Source organism: Pan paniscus, chromosome 17 (assembly GCF_029289425.2).
Source record: "Pan paniscus chromosome 17, NHGRI_mPanPan1-v2.0_pri, whole genome shotgun sequence".
NCBI classification, from domain to species: domain Eukaryota; kingdom Metazoa; phylum Chordata; class Mammalia; order Primates; family Hominidae; genus Pan; species Pan paniscus.
The window spans coordinates 28,844,769-28,861,636 of NC_073266.2; the positions used below are offsets into that span (position 1 = coordinate 28,844,769).

General features: G+C 36.5%; 1 protein-coding gene across 4 annotated transcripts in view; it reads left to right on the forward strand.

The window, feature by feature from the left end:
• Positions 1–16,868, forward strand: part of PPP4R1 (protein phosphatase 4 regulatory subunit 1) — a 71,195-nt gene that overhangs the window by 9,145 nt on the left and 45,182 nt on the right. For 2 of the 4 annotated variants that reach the window (XM_034944093.2, XM_034944095.3), the window contains exons 3-4: positions 13,949–14,084; positions 15,225–15,331. In XM_034944093.2, coding sequence (XP_034799984.1) covers positions 13,949–14,084; positions 15,225–15,331 — 243 coding nt within the window. The remainder of the gene's footprint in view (positions 1–13,948; positions 14,085–15,224; positions 15,332–16,868) is intronic. The other 2 variants (XM_034944094.2, XM_034944096.3) reach the window with 1 other exon arrangement.

Here is a 16,868-nt window from a genome sequence, read left to right on the forward strand (position 1 = left end):
GATATTGTAATGAATTCCCAACTCTTCACCTGAATTAAGCTGTTAACATTTTGCCAGTTTGCTCGTTACTTCTCTATACAGTTATGTACACACACACAATGTAATGTAATTTTTTGGTGTACCTTTGAAAATAGGTTGTGGTCATTGGGACCTTTAGCCTGTGTCTCCTAAGAACAAGGGCACTTTTACAATCATAGTAATGAAATTTGGGAAATTTAACATTGCTACAATTCTGTTATATAGTATGTAGTACATATTGAAATATCCCCAGTAATGTCCTTATGGCAACTGTCTTTTGCTGTAAGGACATTACTTACAAACTTACTAGTTTGGAACAATTTCTCAGCCTTTACCATTCATGAAATTGACATTTTTGAAGAGTCCATTTGGTTTTATCTGTTTCCTCATGATTTGATTCAGGTTATTCTTTCCTTTTTTTTTTTTTTTTTTTTTTTGACAGGACTGCTACATAAGTGATAGTGTAGTTTTCTCAGTGCTTCAGATTAAGGAGCACCTGATAGCAGTGTCCATTACTGGTAGTGTGGAGGTGATGTCTATCAAATTGCTCCACTGTAAAGATTCTGTTTTTCCTATTGTAATTAGTAAGGAAATAATTTGACAATAGGGAAATACCCTGTTTCCAAACATTTACCCATTTAGTGTTAGAATGTGTTGATGATTCTTGCCTGAATTAATTGCATTTACTAGCTGACATTCTGCTTTATAGAAGAGCCTAATCTTCCTCCCTATTCATTTGTTGGTATATTTATTTGTTAAAATATAATTTTAAAGCCCCAAATCTTTATAAGGTAACTCATTCTGTGGTGTATCTCATTGTCTTTCGTTTTCTAAAATGTAAAGATGGGAAACAAAATTTGGCCGATTTATTGTGGCCTGAGCAGTATCTAGGGAAAAACTGAAGGGAAGGATAGACTATGAGCTTTTTTATGTTTTACGTAGGATTATTAGAGATTATGTAGAGAATAGAAGGGTGTTTTGATCAAATTTGATAAAAGTTTGTACGAATTAAAAAGTTCTCTTTGGTGTGATACTTCTCAAGGTATTAATATGCTAATGTGCTTGTGAATATCTTGGAGAAGGATAAAGTATAGTAAACTCTTGACTTATCAATTATCCCTATGGACTACATTTTCATTAACAAATATTAATGTGCCTCCATGAGAAGCATTGGACTCTGTTTTTTAGATAATGAAAAGTTTAGCAAGACAATCTTTAGGGAATTTATATATGTTGGGGAGGGAGAGGAGAAGGGAAGGTAGGAGAATATGAAAAAAAGGAAAAAAACTTTGCAATTATTGGTGGAGTAAAAGCAAGGGCACCCAAGACGGCAGGGAATTAAAAGGAAGAACTCTTAATTAGAAAATAGAAAATGCCTCCTGGATGGTGTTAGTAATAGGTAAATTTAAGCTGAGATGAGGTTAGAGAGGACAGAAATGGAACAGATGAAACCACATAAGACAGAAAAGTAGTGGGGCATGTTGCAGCAAATTGACTCCACATGGGCTGTGTACAGAGGAGGAAACTAGGTTGGGGCCAGATCCTGGACACCCTTGAATTACAGCATGAGAAAGAAAGTTGTACCTTAATTCAGACTGCCTGGGAGGCTTATCAGGGGGTGGAATGGTAGGGATTGGGAGGGAGGGCGTGCAAGGGCATCTATTGAACAGAGTGGGAAGATTGAAGTGGTGCTGATATATAAACTGGATTCGAATGAGGGGAGGCTGGGAGTAGATGGATCCAGGCAATTATGTTAATAACAGTCTAGGACCGTGGTCTTTAAACTTTATTACTGCATACCTACTAAAATAATTTTGAAAACTCTGTATCATGTATTTTAAAGTTGACATTCAAAATTTTCCCCATAAAATTTCCATATTTGCAAAGGATATATTTCTAATGTATTATAAATATCAGTGTTTTAAACACAGAGTTGTATCACTTTTTAAAATGGACTAAATACTATAGCACTTGGATACCCACTATTCATTTTTTAAAACTCACAAATATTCAGGCAAGACCGTGAGAGACAAATAAAACAAAAAAATTGTGAATAAATTCTTTAAATTGAGACTCTTGCATTTTTTTCTTTATCTCTTTTCATTTTCCACACAGAAATTTACCTTGATGTATTTTCATATTTTCATGCTTGAGAGTTGATTGCCCAGTCACATTTCTTTGCACCAAAAATAGGTAAAGAGAAATTTAAATTTTATGTCAGGCAAGGTGGCTCACACCTGTAATCCCAGCACTTTGGGAGGTTGAGGCAGGAGGATCACTTGAGCCTAGGAGTTTGAGACCAGCCCTGGCAACATAGACCACCAGCTCTACAAAAAATAAAGAAAATTACCTGGGCATGCTGGGTGGCACATGCACTTGTAGTCCCAACTAGGGAGGCTGAGTTGGGAGGACTGTGTGATCCTGGGAGGTCAAGGCTGCAGTGATCCATAATCACATGAGACTCTCTCTCAAAAATTAAAAAATAAAAAGAAATTAAAAATTTGAATTTCCCATTAATATAAAACTTAAAGTTTTATTGAGTTTCCATTATTAATACTTGGTTGATCAACCAGAATATATTACAGATTGAAAAAACCTAGTAAATAACATTTTATCAAAAAGGCATCTCTTAATGAAATGGATGGGAATTTTACAAAATAATTATGTATTCATGGATAAATAGAATTTATTGCTTAGAATGAGATAATACTTAACATCATTTCTACTTTTCATTTTAAGAGCTATAAGCGCTGAGAAATTTTGTTGCATAAATAAGTCAACGGGAATGGAAATGGTTTTGTTGGCAGTGCCACTCATTTTCTTGAACTGCTTCCAACTCGTGCAAAAAAATTACAAAAATTATTTTTAATGCGCTTTCAGTCTTTCAATATTTTTGAAATTTTGTTGAAATTTGTTGAAATATTTCGACAAAGGGTTGAAAACCATCTGACTTGTAAAAGTATTCATTACAGAATTTAGAGAATTGATCACTTAACATTTTCATCAATATTTCAAAAGGTTCCATTGTTTAGTGTGGAAGGTTTTTTTCTATCTTGGAGCAGTGCATCCTAGTAGCTTTGAGATAGTTAGCTTAGAGATAATGCCTTTCTCAGATTCAAGAACGTGAAGGGAAAAGGCTTGGATCCAAAACCCTCAGGCACATTTTTGGGATAGAAACCCCTGGAAGCTGGGGTCTGGAAAATCCCTTAGAGTTATCCAGTCTGATAAAGTTGTAATTATTAAGTTATAAATGTTCATGTACCTTCATGGGGTTTGAATACCCCAGTTTGCTCTAGGCAAAATATATCAGAGCCTCTGAGTTAGAGTGTTGGGAACTTAAAAGGAGGGAATAGATACAGAATACTTTATAAAAGTAGAATTTATGGCTCTTAGGAACTGATTAGATATGGGGGCAAGAAAGATAGTGTTTTAAACAATAAATGAAGACCTCATGTTTGGTATCTGAAGTTGAGTGGGGAAAATGATGGTGATTGGAAAGTCATGAGGATGAGCTGATTTTATAAGAGTAGTTTGGACAGTTTAGTTTTCAGAATAAATATGACATGGAGGTGGAGATTTTACAGTGTGCTTGCAAATATGGCTCTGGGGATCAGGACAAGATGACTTCATGGGTCATCTGCACAATATGTGATAGCTGCAAATGACTGGGTTTACCAAGGAGGGGAAGAGGGTATATGTGTAACGTATATGTATGAGGACAAAAGTATAGGGAAAACTGCTACGTAAAAGAGAAGTAAGCAAGAATAGGCCAGAAGAGTAGAAAAATACTCAGGATTGTGCACTTCCAGAGACGTAAGAGAATTTTAAGAAGACGGCGTTGGGATGGCAGGTGTCAGCATTATGAAAAGCTGTAGAGAAGTAAAACCAATTGGTCTGAGAAGGATTGCTGATCTTTGAGAAGAGTCACAGAGTGAAAGAGAAGACATTTTGTTTGTCTTGGTGAAGGCTGCCAAGGGGGGACTGTACCTTTAAGAAGTTTGATGAGAAAAAGCCATTTTAGGGAATAGCAAGCTTAGGTTCTAGATTCACCGTGAAAGGAAAAACCCCACATAGTGAGACTGATCCTTAAATACCTTTCTATGGATCATAAAGTACAGTTTCCATGGCGACATTCACTTTCACCATTGTAACATTATTGTTTCTATGGCTGAGTCCTGGGTGAGGTGGTTGGAGTTTAAGAGCCATGTTGTTGGAAAAATATGTGTCTTCAGACCATAGCAGCATGACTTTTTGAGAATCCTGTAGGGAGTGAGACAAGCTGAGGGAATAGCACTTCTCCATCTCTCTCTCACACTCTGAAGTGTGTGTATGCTCACTGAATTGGATGTATGGTGGTCAAGTGCACTATTCAGACTATTTCTTGCTTTTGTTCTCTTGGTTGCTGGCACTTCTCCCCCCTCCCCCCCCGCCCCCGCCCCAACTTGGCAGAATAGAGTAAATGCATGTGTGATGATAATAAGGTAGGAATGGAAGTTGGGTTTTTTGAAGATGGTTTCAGGGACTTTTAATAAATAGAGATTTGGGGCATCTTCCAGGGATTGTAAGATTTGATAAGAATTGTAGATTCAAAATTCTTATTGAATGACCGTGAAATTAGCTTGAATTTGTAGTATATCTGAGCATGTTTAACAAGGAATAGAAAAGAGGCGTACTTACAGTATTGATGCAGGTGGAGAATACCGTTGGTCTTCCACACTCAAGATTCCACATCTGGGGATTCAACCAACTATGAATTGAAATATTTTTAAAAATAGAAAACAGAACAATTTAAAAAATACAAATAAAATACTGTATAACCAACTATTTACATAGCATTTACATTGTTAAGTAATCTAGAGATGGTTTAAGGTACAGAGGAACCTGTGTATAGATTATAAGCAAATACTACACCATCTTATATCAGGGCTTGAGCATCCCTGGATTTTGGTATTCACTGGGGGTTGGTCCTGGAACCAATTCCCTGCAAATACCGAGAGATGACTGTATTGTACCCTTGAGAAAGTTAGGGCTTCTGTGTATTCCTTCCTTCCCCCTCTTGCTCTTTGACAACTAAGAGTGGTAGGATCATTGGAAGAGGAGTGCTAGGAAATGAAGTCTGAAGTTCCGTTAGAATGCTGTGTAAAAACAGAGGTCATCTTGCTTGGAAGTGATAACATGATCTTTGCTTCTTAATTAAAAAAAAATCTTAATAATTGATAATTTTAGTCAGATTTTATTGTAGCATAGTTGAGTAAGTATACACGTTGCCTGGAGTTGTCTGTTGTTCCGAGATAACTGTTGAAATGAGTCAAGTTGTTGCTTGGAAAAATCTCAAATGTCATTCTGAATTACAGAGTAGTAATATGATTTCTCTAGCCAGGTAAGATGATTTTGCAAAATGTATTAATGTTACTCTTTAAAAATTAGAAGGCACAGTCGATTTTGGTTGGTCGTATTTCCCTACTCCTTTTGCCTTGCTTCTGTATCAACCTTATGCCCCAGCTATACCAAATTACTTGTAATTTTGGAGACATGAAATAGTTTTCTTTGACTCCCTACCTTTGGAATTTTCTGCTTAGAATGCCTTCCTCCTCTGTCCTGCTTGGCAAATTCCAGTGTGTTTTCCAAGAATTGGCTTGACTTCGAAGCCTTCTCTTACGTATCAGGGTAGACTTAGAAGTATAATAGTTAACAGCATATTTTGTTTGTATACACTCGTATACCATGTATCTTTTCTTAGTAGAGTATGTATGTCTGTGCACACACATACATACAATGTATACCCATATACGTACATACATGCACATTTTTTTTCTAGTTTTTATAGTATATTCCTTGTTCGGTGCCTGACATTAGATAGTGTATGTGCTGTCCTATTTATATTAAGACTACTAATTGGTTGAATGAAAACTATTAAAAACACATGGTTTCCCTACTTACTGGTTGAATGAAATGAATGAAAACAAAAACAGTTGGAAACCACACACAGATATTCTGTATCTAGAAACAAACTGAAATGCAAAGTGGGAGGGAACATTTGCTTATTTGCCTAACACTGTTGCAGACATTTGCAGACATTATCACTGTGTCTTAAAAGTCTTAACCATTATTTTATAGATGAATATAATAAGTGACAAAATGGGATTTGAATCCAGATCTCTCTTACCTTAAAAATCTTCTGTTCTTTTCACGCGGTTTTGCTATGACTATGTACAATTTTATGGTGGGCCCAACTTTTTGTTTTTTTTTGTTTTTTTTTGTTTTTTGAGAGAGTGTCTCAGTACGTCGCCCAGGTTGGAGTGCAGTGGCGCGATTTCAGCTCGCTGCAACTTCCTTCTCCTGGTTTGAAGCGATTCTCCTGTTTTAGCCCAGCTAATTTTTGTATTTTTAGTAGAGATGGGATTTCACCATGTTGGCCAGGATGGTGTCAAACTTCTGACCTCAGATGATCAGCCCACCTTGGCCTCCCAAAGTGCTGGGATTAAAGGTGTGAGTCACCGCGCATGGCTAAAGGAAAGGTGCAACTTTTTTTTTTTTTGAGACAGAGTCTTGCTCTGTCGCCCAGGCTGGAGTGCAGTGGCGCAATCTCGGCTCACTGCAAGCTCCGCCTCCTGGGTTCATGCCATTCTCCTGCCTCAGCCTCCCAAGTAGCTGGGACTACAGGCACCCGCCACCACACCCGGCTAATTTTTTTTTTTTTTTTTTTTTTTTTTTTAGTAGAGATGGGGTTTCACCATGTTAACCAGGATGGTCTCAATCTCCTGACCTCATGATTCGCCCGCCTTGGCCTCCCAAAGTGTTGGGATTACAGGCGTGAGCCACCGCGCCTGGCCACAACTTTTAAACTATTACATTTTAGGCACTTTTTCTTAAATTTAAAAAAGGAAAAATTGGAATTTCTCTTCTGCTACTTTGGATTTCTATGTTAGATTCAGGGAACTGCAAGTAGTATAGAGAGAGGATACTTCTGGAGCTATGACAGTTGTTTTGTGCTGTTACATAATCTCATGTCTATACAAAAAGTCATTCAGTTCTATAGGTAACAAGGATTAATGTCATTGTTTTGTTGTTTCTTTCCCTTGTCATCTTCCTTCCTGATGTTCTCTTTATTTGTATTGTAACATATTTGATTCCTTTCATAATTTGGAACTAGAAGGTTATATTGAGCCTAGTTTATGTTTAGCAGCAGTTTTCAAAGGGTCTTAGAGATAAGATGAACTAAAGCTTTAAGTATAGGGCCTTAGTTTATATCCTAGGTTTTCTCTTCCTATTAAGAATTCTATTCTTTTGGCCAGGCACGGTGGCTCACGCCGGTAATCCCAGCACTTTGGGAGGCCAAGGCAGGCGGATCACTTGAGGTCAGGAGTTCAAGACCAACCTGGGCAACATGGTGAAACCCCGTCTCTTCTAAAAATACAAAAATTAGCCAGGTGTTGTGGCGCCTGCCTGTAATTCCAGCTGCTCAAGAGGCTGAGGCATGAGAATTGCTTGAACCTGGGAGGCGGAGGTTGCAGTGAGCTGAGATCACTTTTTTAAAAAATTATTTATTTATTTTGGAGACAGAGTCTCACTCTGTCACCCAGGCTGGAGTGCAGCAGCGCCATCTTGGCTCACTGCAACCTCTACTTCCCAGGTTCAAGTGATTCTTGTGATTCAGCCTCCCAAGTAGCTGGAATTTCAGGCACGTACCACCATGCCTGACTAATTTCTTTGTATTTTTAGTAGAGAAGGGGTTTTACCATGTTGGCCAGGCTGGTCTCGAACTCCTAACCTTTAAGTGATCTACCTGCCTCAGCCTCCCACAGTGCTGGGATTACAGGCATGAGCCACCGTGCCCGGCCAGTATACGCTTCCCCCCCCCCCCCAAAAAAAAAACCAACAGTAACAGTAACAACCTGGTTTGAACACTGTATTGCATGCTTTTTGGTCATTTAAAAAATTCAGATAACATTAAAAGATGATGTATGGTTTTTTTACTTCATCAGTGAAAGAGGCTGGATTTTAAAAGCCATGAAACAGTATAGGGCTATTGCTGCTATTACAGTGTTCAAGAATCTGTAAACTTTAGTTATGCAGAGCTACATAAGAATTCAAGAGTCTTGAAGTACTAATGTCTCCATTTCTAGTAATACTCCTCGTCTTTGATCTATTTTGTCTCATAATAATATAGCCACTCCAGCTTTTTTTCTTTTTTCTTTTTTTGAGACATTCTCACTCTGTCACCCAGGCTGGAGTGCAGTGGAGCTATATCAGCTTACTGAAACGTCTGCCTCCCTTACTCAAGTGATCCCCCCACCTCAGGCTCCCAAGTAGCAGGGATCACAGGTGTGCACCACCACCCCCAGCTAATATTTTTGTGTCTTTTATAGAGATGGGGTTTCACCATGTTGCCCAGGCTGGTCTCGTCTCAAACTTCTGAGCTCCAGCAATCCACCTACCTCAGCCTCCCAAAGTGCTGGGATTATTGGCGTGAGCCACCACACCCGGCCTCCAGCTTTCTTATGCTTACTATTTTGTGTTATATCTTTTTAAAAAACTATTTTCAACCTAATGGTTGAAATTTTGTCTTTAAAAATGTATCTCTGGTAGTCAGACTATATTTCTGATAGTCTGATAATCTTTGCCTTTTAAATGAAATATTTTAGTCCATTTATATTTAATGTAATTATTGATCTAGTTGCATTTAAGTCTGTGATTCTGCTATTTATTTTCTGTTTGACTTACGGTTTTTTCCTCTGTTACTCCTTTCCAGACTTTATTTTGGGTTAGCTGAATATTTTTAGTACTCAATTTTAGTTTCTCCATTATCTTTCTAGCTATACCTTCTAGTGTGTTTCAGAGATTACTCCTAGGATTGTAATTTTTTTTTTTTTTTTTTTTTGGGAAATAGAAGTGAACGTTTGTCACCAGTGTGGAACACTGTGTACCAGAGTGGAACACTCCCTTTGTATGGAAGTGATTATCAATCATGATAGAGTGATAGCAAAACATGTGAAGCAGAATATGATTTTGTTACCTTCTAGGAGTAGGCTTCTTAAGTATGGTTGTTTAACAGTCTGCATTTAAATTAGTGGGGTTATTCATTTAAAAATAAATGCTCCTGAGCCTTACTCCAGACTAACATAATCAGTATCTGAGTGTGGGATCTAGGTATCTGCATTTTAGGTAAGTGCCGCAAGCTTGTCTTGAACATAATTATGTTTGACAGGCACAGCTGTAGGAGTTTTTTCCCACTGCCCTTTGCTTTTTATGGGCCAGAATCAATTTTATTGTTTATCTTTAAGATTAACAAGTATGAGACTGATGAAACAGTTTGGTCATAGTCATAGAATTCTAGAGCCTTTATAAAGGTGCTTCAAGGTTATGCTAGCTTAACAGTCTTATAAAGGAGAAAACTGAGGCCAGATGAGAGTGGCTGAGTGGCTTTTACAGCTCTGATTTATAATTAATAAGGTATTTTGCTATGAATTGTAGACAGAATAAGCTGCAGTGTATAATTATGTTCATGGTTAGGTGTTGTTTGTAATCCAATTTGACAGTCTCTGCCTTTAGTTGGGCTATTTAGACCATTTGCAGTTAATGTAATTACTGATATGGTTGTGTTTAAATCTCTTTATCTTGTTTCTCATTTGTTGTCCCATCTCTTCCTTGTTCCCTTTATTCTCTTTTTCTGCCTTCTTTTAGATTACTTAGGTGGTGTACTGGCTTAGTAGTTATATGTCTTTGGTGTATGTGTGTTTCTTTTTAAATAATGATTGCTTTAGAGTTTATAATTAATATGCATTTTTACCTTTCCACAGTCTAACTTCAAGTAATATGTATCTCTTCACACACAGCGTAAGAGCTTTATAACAGTATACTTTACCCTTTTCCTGCCTTTGTGCTATTATAGTCATACATTATACTTCTACATATGTTGTGAACCCCACAATATATATTTATCCATTTATTTCTTAGTACATATTTTTATTTAAGCAGTTATCTTAAAGATTTGAAAAATAAGAAATTTTTTATTTATCCCATATTAACCTTTTTTTTTTTCTTTCTTTTTTTTTCTGGAGACAGGGTCTGGCTTTGTCCTCCAGACTGGGGTGCAGTGGTGCCATCTCAGGTCACTGCAGCTTTGGCCTCCCAGGTTCAAGCAGTCTTCCTGCCTCAGCCCCTTAAGTAGCTGGGACTGCAGGTGCACGCCACCATGCCCAGCTAATTTTTGTATTTTTTTTAGAGGCAAGGTTTTACCATATTGCCCAGGCTGATCTTGAACTCCTGAGCTCAAGTGATCCATCCGCCTCGGCCTCTCAAAGTGATAAGATTACAGGCGTGAGCCACTGTGCCCGGCCCCATATTAATTGTTTCTGATGTCCTTTATTCTTTTGTATAGATCCAGATTCTCATCTGGTGTAATTTTCCTTTTGCTTGAATGGTTTGCTTTATTATTTCCTATAGTGCATGTCTGCTGTTGATGATGTCAGTTTTTGTGTGGCTGAAAAAATCTTTATTTCAGCTTCATATTTGAAAGATTTCTTGTTTCTTAGGTATGGAGTTGTAGGTATTTTTCTTTATGTACTTGAAAGATGTTAATGTCTTCTGGCTTGTATTTTAGATGGAAAAGTCTCCTATCATTCTTTTGTTTTTCTGTATGTTACATGAGTTTTTCTCCGCCTGCCTGAAAGTTTTTATCACTAGCTTTAAGCAATTTGATTATATTGTGCCTTGGTATACTTTTCTTCATGTTTCTTGCTCATGGGTTTCATTGAACCCCTTGAATCTGTCTGTAGACTGATAGTTTTTACCAAATTTGGGGAAATTTTGTCCATTATTTCTTCAAATATATTTTATACCTCCCATTCTTCTTTGGGGACTCCATTTGCACATATATTTGGATGCTTGGAGTTTTCCTACAATTGATTGATGCTTAATTCTCTTCCCCCCCATATTTTTTCTGTTTCATTTAGGATATTTTTCTTACCCTTTTTCTTCAAGGTAACACATTTTTTCCTCTATAATGTTTAATCTGCTCTTGATCCCATCCCATGTATTTTTCATATCTTTTTTTCATCTCTAAAAGATCAATTTAGGTCTTTCGTATCATCTTCTATCTCTCTTCTTAACATGCTCTTTTTTTCTGCCTTCTTAAATGTATGGAATATAGTTAAAATAACTTTCAATGTTCTTATCTGCTAATTCTATATTTTTTGTCCTGGGTCTGTTTCTGTTGTAGAATTTTTTGCCTCATGGTTTGTATTTTCCTGCCTTTTGTGTGCCTAGTAATTTTTTATTGGATGCTAGACATTGTAGAGTTTACCTTGTTGAGTGCTAGCTATTTTTATATTCATTTACATACTCGAGTTTTGTTCTGTGACACAGTTTCTTGGAGATAGTTTGTTTCTTTTGAAGCCTGTTAAGCTTTGTTAGGCAAAACCAGGAGAATTATTTGCCACTTCTTAGGCGTTTTGCCTCATTTATTTTAGAATTTTTAAAATTTTTGTTGTTGGAGACATAAACTAGTCCTTGTCCTTTGTGATAATCGAGGATTCGTTCACTTGATCGTTTCAGGTAGTTATTTTTCCCAGAATACTGACTAGTTTCCTCACACACATAAACTGTTTCAATACTCACCTAAAGACTCAAAGGGACTTTCTGTAGCTTTCTAAAGTTCTTTCTCTGTGAAGGTCCCTCCTCTCTGATACTCTCCCTCTGCCAATTCTAGCTGCCTTGGCCTCCCTGAATTCTCAACTCTGTCTCCTAAACTCGAGGAGTCTGCTGGGATTATATTTGGACCCTCCTAGTGCTCTGGAAATTATTTCCAGGAAGTTAGCTGGAGGAATATAGGGCTCATTTCATTTGTCCTCTCTTTCTCAGAGATCACTGTCCAGTACTGTCTTTTGTCCAGTGTCTGAAACCATGGCTTCATATGTTTTACCTTTTTTGTAAGAGATGGGGGTCTCACTGTGTTTCTCAGGGGCTAGAGTGCAGTGGCTATTCACAAATGCAGTTATAGAAGAGTACAGCCTCGACCTCCCGTGCTCAAGCAGTCCTCCTGCTTCAGCCTCCTAAGTAGCTGGGACTACAGACACTATCAGCATGCCTGGCTCTGTCATTTTATTTATTTATTTACCATTTAAGGTGTGAGGGTTAAGTTGGTTCCTGTTAATCCATCCTTTGTCAAAAGTGGAAGATCATGTTTAAGTATTCTTTAAGTACAGAAGTTATTTTTATTTTAACAAAAGGAACTGTTGTGTTCTCTTTTTGATAATGTTCTGTTGGGAGTAAAAATGTTATCTGTTTAAAGTAGTCAGTTCTGTAAGATGGGCCCATGGTATATACACATTTACTTTAAAAACAAGCATTTTAAAATGCCCTAATAGCAATAACAGTTCATCAGGAAATGATGAATCTTTTCTGTGTCTCATATAGCAACATTTGGGAGGAGTTTCTTAGGTGGTTTTCTTTTTCTCTCCTAAGAAAAGAGCTAAAGGAACAACGACAAAATCTCATTGTGAGTGATGAACAGATTTATTTGTTTCAGAAATACTTAAATGCTTACTTTGTGCCTGGAAATATCCTGGAGATGAAGCAGTGTATGGGATAAAAATTTCTGTCCTCATGGAGCCAATAACTTACTCTAGAGAGACAGACTATAAGTAAAACAACTAATACGTACCAGATGTTGACAGGCACTATTGAGAAAGTAAATCAAGTAATGCAGGGGATAGAATAGGAAGTGCCAGGAAATAATAATAAAAATTTCTTGGAAAGCTCTTAGGGCTTTGGGAAAGGCCCTGATTTAGCTCTGGATCGCATCCTTTCCAACCCCATGGTGTTTCCATCAGTAATATTTTCTTATTGCTAAAACTTCAATTTATATTTATTTGTTGACTGTTTACTTTCATTATATAACCATGTGCAAATCTGTCTTCTTTTAAACATTAGGAACAGAACAAAATAAATAATCTTTATTTTGCTTGAATGCCCTGGCTAGTAATCTAATCCAGTTTACTATATCACAGCCACAGTTCTGGAAAGTATATTTTGTATTCATTGTCTTCACTTTATTATATTTTCCTTTACCTCTTCAGTCAGGTTTGGCTTCTCGGCTTTCATGCAATGGAAAATCGCCCTTGTCACACAGCATGGCACAAAAGTACCAAATTCAGTGGGCACCTTTCAGTTCTTCCTTGACTCCTTTGGTAGTAGATGCTGTTTAATCATACCTTCACTCATTGCTTGGTTCCTTTGAAATAATTACCTTTTGGTTAGTTTTTAGCCATTCTTTCTTGGTCTTCTCTTCCTTCTCCTGCAGCTTGAATGGGTGTCTGGCCTTTTAGTTTGTATTAATACATACTTTTATTACAATGATCATTTTAAAGTAGATTGTTTTCTGTAGAATATTAGCTCTTTGAAGTCAGAAACAGTATTTTCATTGTTGTTTCTCCAGCATCTACTCTAGTACTTGGCACAAGTGTATTTAATAAATATTTGTTTAATGAATATAAATATATTAATGTTTTTAGCTTTCTTCTATTAAGTGAAGTTAGATACCAGTTTCATTAGCTTTATCTTCCACATTGCAGGACTAACTATATTGGTGCTTGACTTTTTGTGTGCCTTTTCACAAGTTGTTAGTGTCTTGATTGAACATGTTCTCAAGACTGATCACTGTTTCCTGCATACTGAGTTTCTGTAGCCTCTGACCTTTGTGCTTTTAGAGCCAAGTAGAACTTTGTGCTTATAGAGCCAAGTAGAACATATCTGTAGAAAAAGGAGAGGAGGTATCTTTTAGTTATTTGTGGCTTCTGGATTGATTCTGAGAGTCTCTTGTGATTTTTTTTGGTACCATTCCAGAAACAGATTTTTACTGCTTCAGACAGGCAAGGGGTACATTTTAGTTTCAAAGTGTTATAAGGAGTATTTCTGATGTCTCTGATAGTTGGTGTGGATGACTACAGCTCAGAGTCTGATGTGATTATTATACCTTCAGCCCTGGACTTTGTCTCACAAGATGAAATGTTGACGCCCCTGGGGAGATTGGACAAGTATGCTGCAAGTGAGAACATATTTAACAGGTATGTGCATATTCTTTTTGTTAAAGTGGAAGTGGAAGGGTGGTTTTATTAACTTCAGTAGGGAAAATGAAAGTATCCACTTTAAAGGAGGTATTATTAACAGGCACAATCTGAGTCACCAAGTTTTATTCATAATCATAGCATGAGCAGTTTTGTACTTGTTTATTCTTTGATCCTAGTAAGCATACAACATGCTTTCTTTGCAAAAAAAAATTACCATTAATTACCATTGCTTTTCTGCCACTGGACATAATTTTGGTATTCATATAAATTGCTTATTGGGAAGTACATTATTCCTTCAACACATGATGTTGTATACCTGCTGTATGACGGGTGATGCTCAAGATCATTGGGTCACACAGCAGTGACCAAGAGCCAGCACTCTTCCTACTGCATTGTGTTTGTCCAGCCATGATCCCAGACCACCTATATCACACTTTTCTGGGAAATCAAAAAGTCTTGGTTCAGATTTTTTGGGTATAGCTATGCAAAACTCATACTACTAAAAATATGTAAGGGTAACATTTTGTATAATGAATGAGTGTGTTTTTTCATTGTAATAATTGAAGGACAACTGAAATGAATTTTTGGTGACTTTTTACCAAATCAGTTAGATAAAGATTAAAAAAAAATGTTGTAAATATTCAGTCTCATCTTGTTAAAATAAAATCAATATTGCCATTTGCCACTTAGGAAATTATAGACCTAATATATGTTTTAATAATGTAATAAGAAAAAATTTTCTTAAAAAATATACAGATTTTGTCTTTTAAAATTCTAGATATCGGCCAGGTGCAGTGACTCATGCCTGTAATCCCAGCACTTTGGGAGGCCAAGGCAGGTGGATTGCTTGAGCCCGGGAGTTTGAGACCAGCCTGGGCAACATGGTGAAACAGCATCTCTACTAAAGATATTTAAAAATTAGCCAGGTGTGGTGGTGCATGCCTGTAGTCTCAGCTACTCAGGAGGCTGAGGTGGGAGGATTACCTGAGCCAGGGAAGTCAATGCTGCAGTTAGCCGTGATCACACCATTACACTCCGGCCTGGGCAACAGGAATGAGGCCCTGTCTCAAAAAATTAAAATTCTGGATATTAGCTATTGATGCCATTGAACATACATAATTTTGTTTTTCTGTGTAGACAAATGGTGGCCCGGAGTTTGCTCGATACCTTGAGGGAAGTCTGCGATGATGAAAGAGATTGTATTGCTGTTTTGGAAAGAATTAGCAGATTGGCCGATGATTCAGGTATATGTGGAGAAAGTGAATTTACTCTGTTCTAGAAAGGTTTCTTTGACCAAATTTGTGTTTCTAAAAACTAATGAAGAAGTTAATGTGATATGAGATAGCTTTAAAATATTTCCTAAGTAATTATCAAACCCATCAGTGACAACAAAAGTAAAATTTGTTACTGAGACCTGGACATTTTACAGTGGGCTCATTTAGTTTAATTTTAGAAATTTCTCATCAAAACAAATCTAAAAACATTGTTTTGCATCATGTATATTAATATTTTAGGATTAATAAAAATATATAGAATAATTTTGAATACATTAAAAGAGATGGAGGAGGCTGTAAATTATTTTAGGCAACTATAGAAAGCTTGCTTTCTGTGTGGTTTCTCACTTGCAAAAAAATGTTGATTAACCATTTGTAAAACTAAAGCTGGTTTATCTCCAAAGTGAAGATAAGAAAGTCTGCTTAAGAAAGAGGTAAACTTGATTTAAGGCTTAGAAAATGGTGATGTTAAAGTTTTTATAAATATATCTTTTGTTGTAGTAAAATATACTGAATACTTAACACATAAAACTATTTTAAGGTAATATTAAACATATTTTTATACTTGATTTTAGAAACCATCCAAAAATCTTAAAACTTTTTTCCTTAAATCTATTACCTTTATTAAAGTATATTTTCTACCTCTGACAGACTTTTTGGCATCTCAGCAAGCCCTATTTTTTAATTTTTAGACAAGCTCATCTTTTGATGAACAGTTCATTTTAATGGGAATGTGTTAAATGTTTACATAAGCCTTAAATGTTTCTAATATTCTTACAGGGTGGGCAGAACATTTGTAGGCTTAACTGAGCAATAATCTACCTTTGTGTACATAATTGCTTATGTATATGCTTGTTCTAGAATGGTTTTAGGAGGGGTCTCATCAAGCATAATTTTTACTTATTTTTTTAATTTGATTTAAGTTAAATAACAATTTAACATAAATTCATGGCACTGTTATAGCCTATTATGGTTATGTTCTTTAGTAGAGACAGATACTCTTTAAGGATAGATTTGTGTTTTCCTTTACCTGTTTACCAACTCCAGAGTTTTTTTTTTTTTGTAAGTGTGTGTGTGCGTATTTTAAAATATGTTCTCACGTTGGTAAATTCATAGTAAATGTCTCTATTGACATAATTCCATTCATTCAGTATATATCAAACAGTACATACTCTATACCAGGTTCTAGATTAAATGCTAGAGCAGTTATTAAGGTGAACAAGGATTTGTGTCATCAAGTTAACAGTTTAGTGAATGCAGCCAACATATAAACAATAAATTATAATGGGAAGGATCGGGGCAGGCTTCAGAAAGTTAGTGACATTTAAGTTGGATTTGATAGATGAGGTATAGAGAGGGAAAAGGGCATACCCAGGAGGGGAAAAGATAGAGAGAGGAGTTCAAGATGGTGGCCCCTTTGGTCAACAATGAGGCCAACCTGACAATGAGACTAACCTGCTGAGTTTCCAGGTTAGAAAAATTAGGCTGTTAAGTAAGTTAGGTGAGG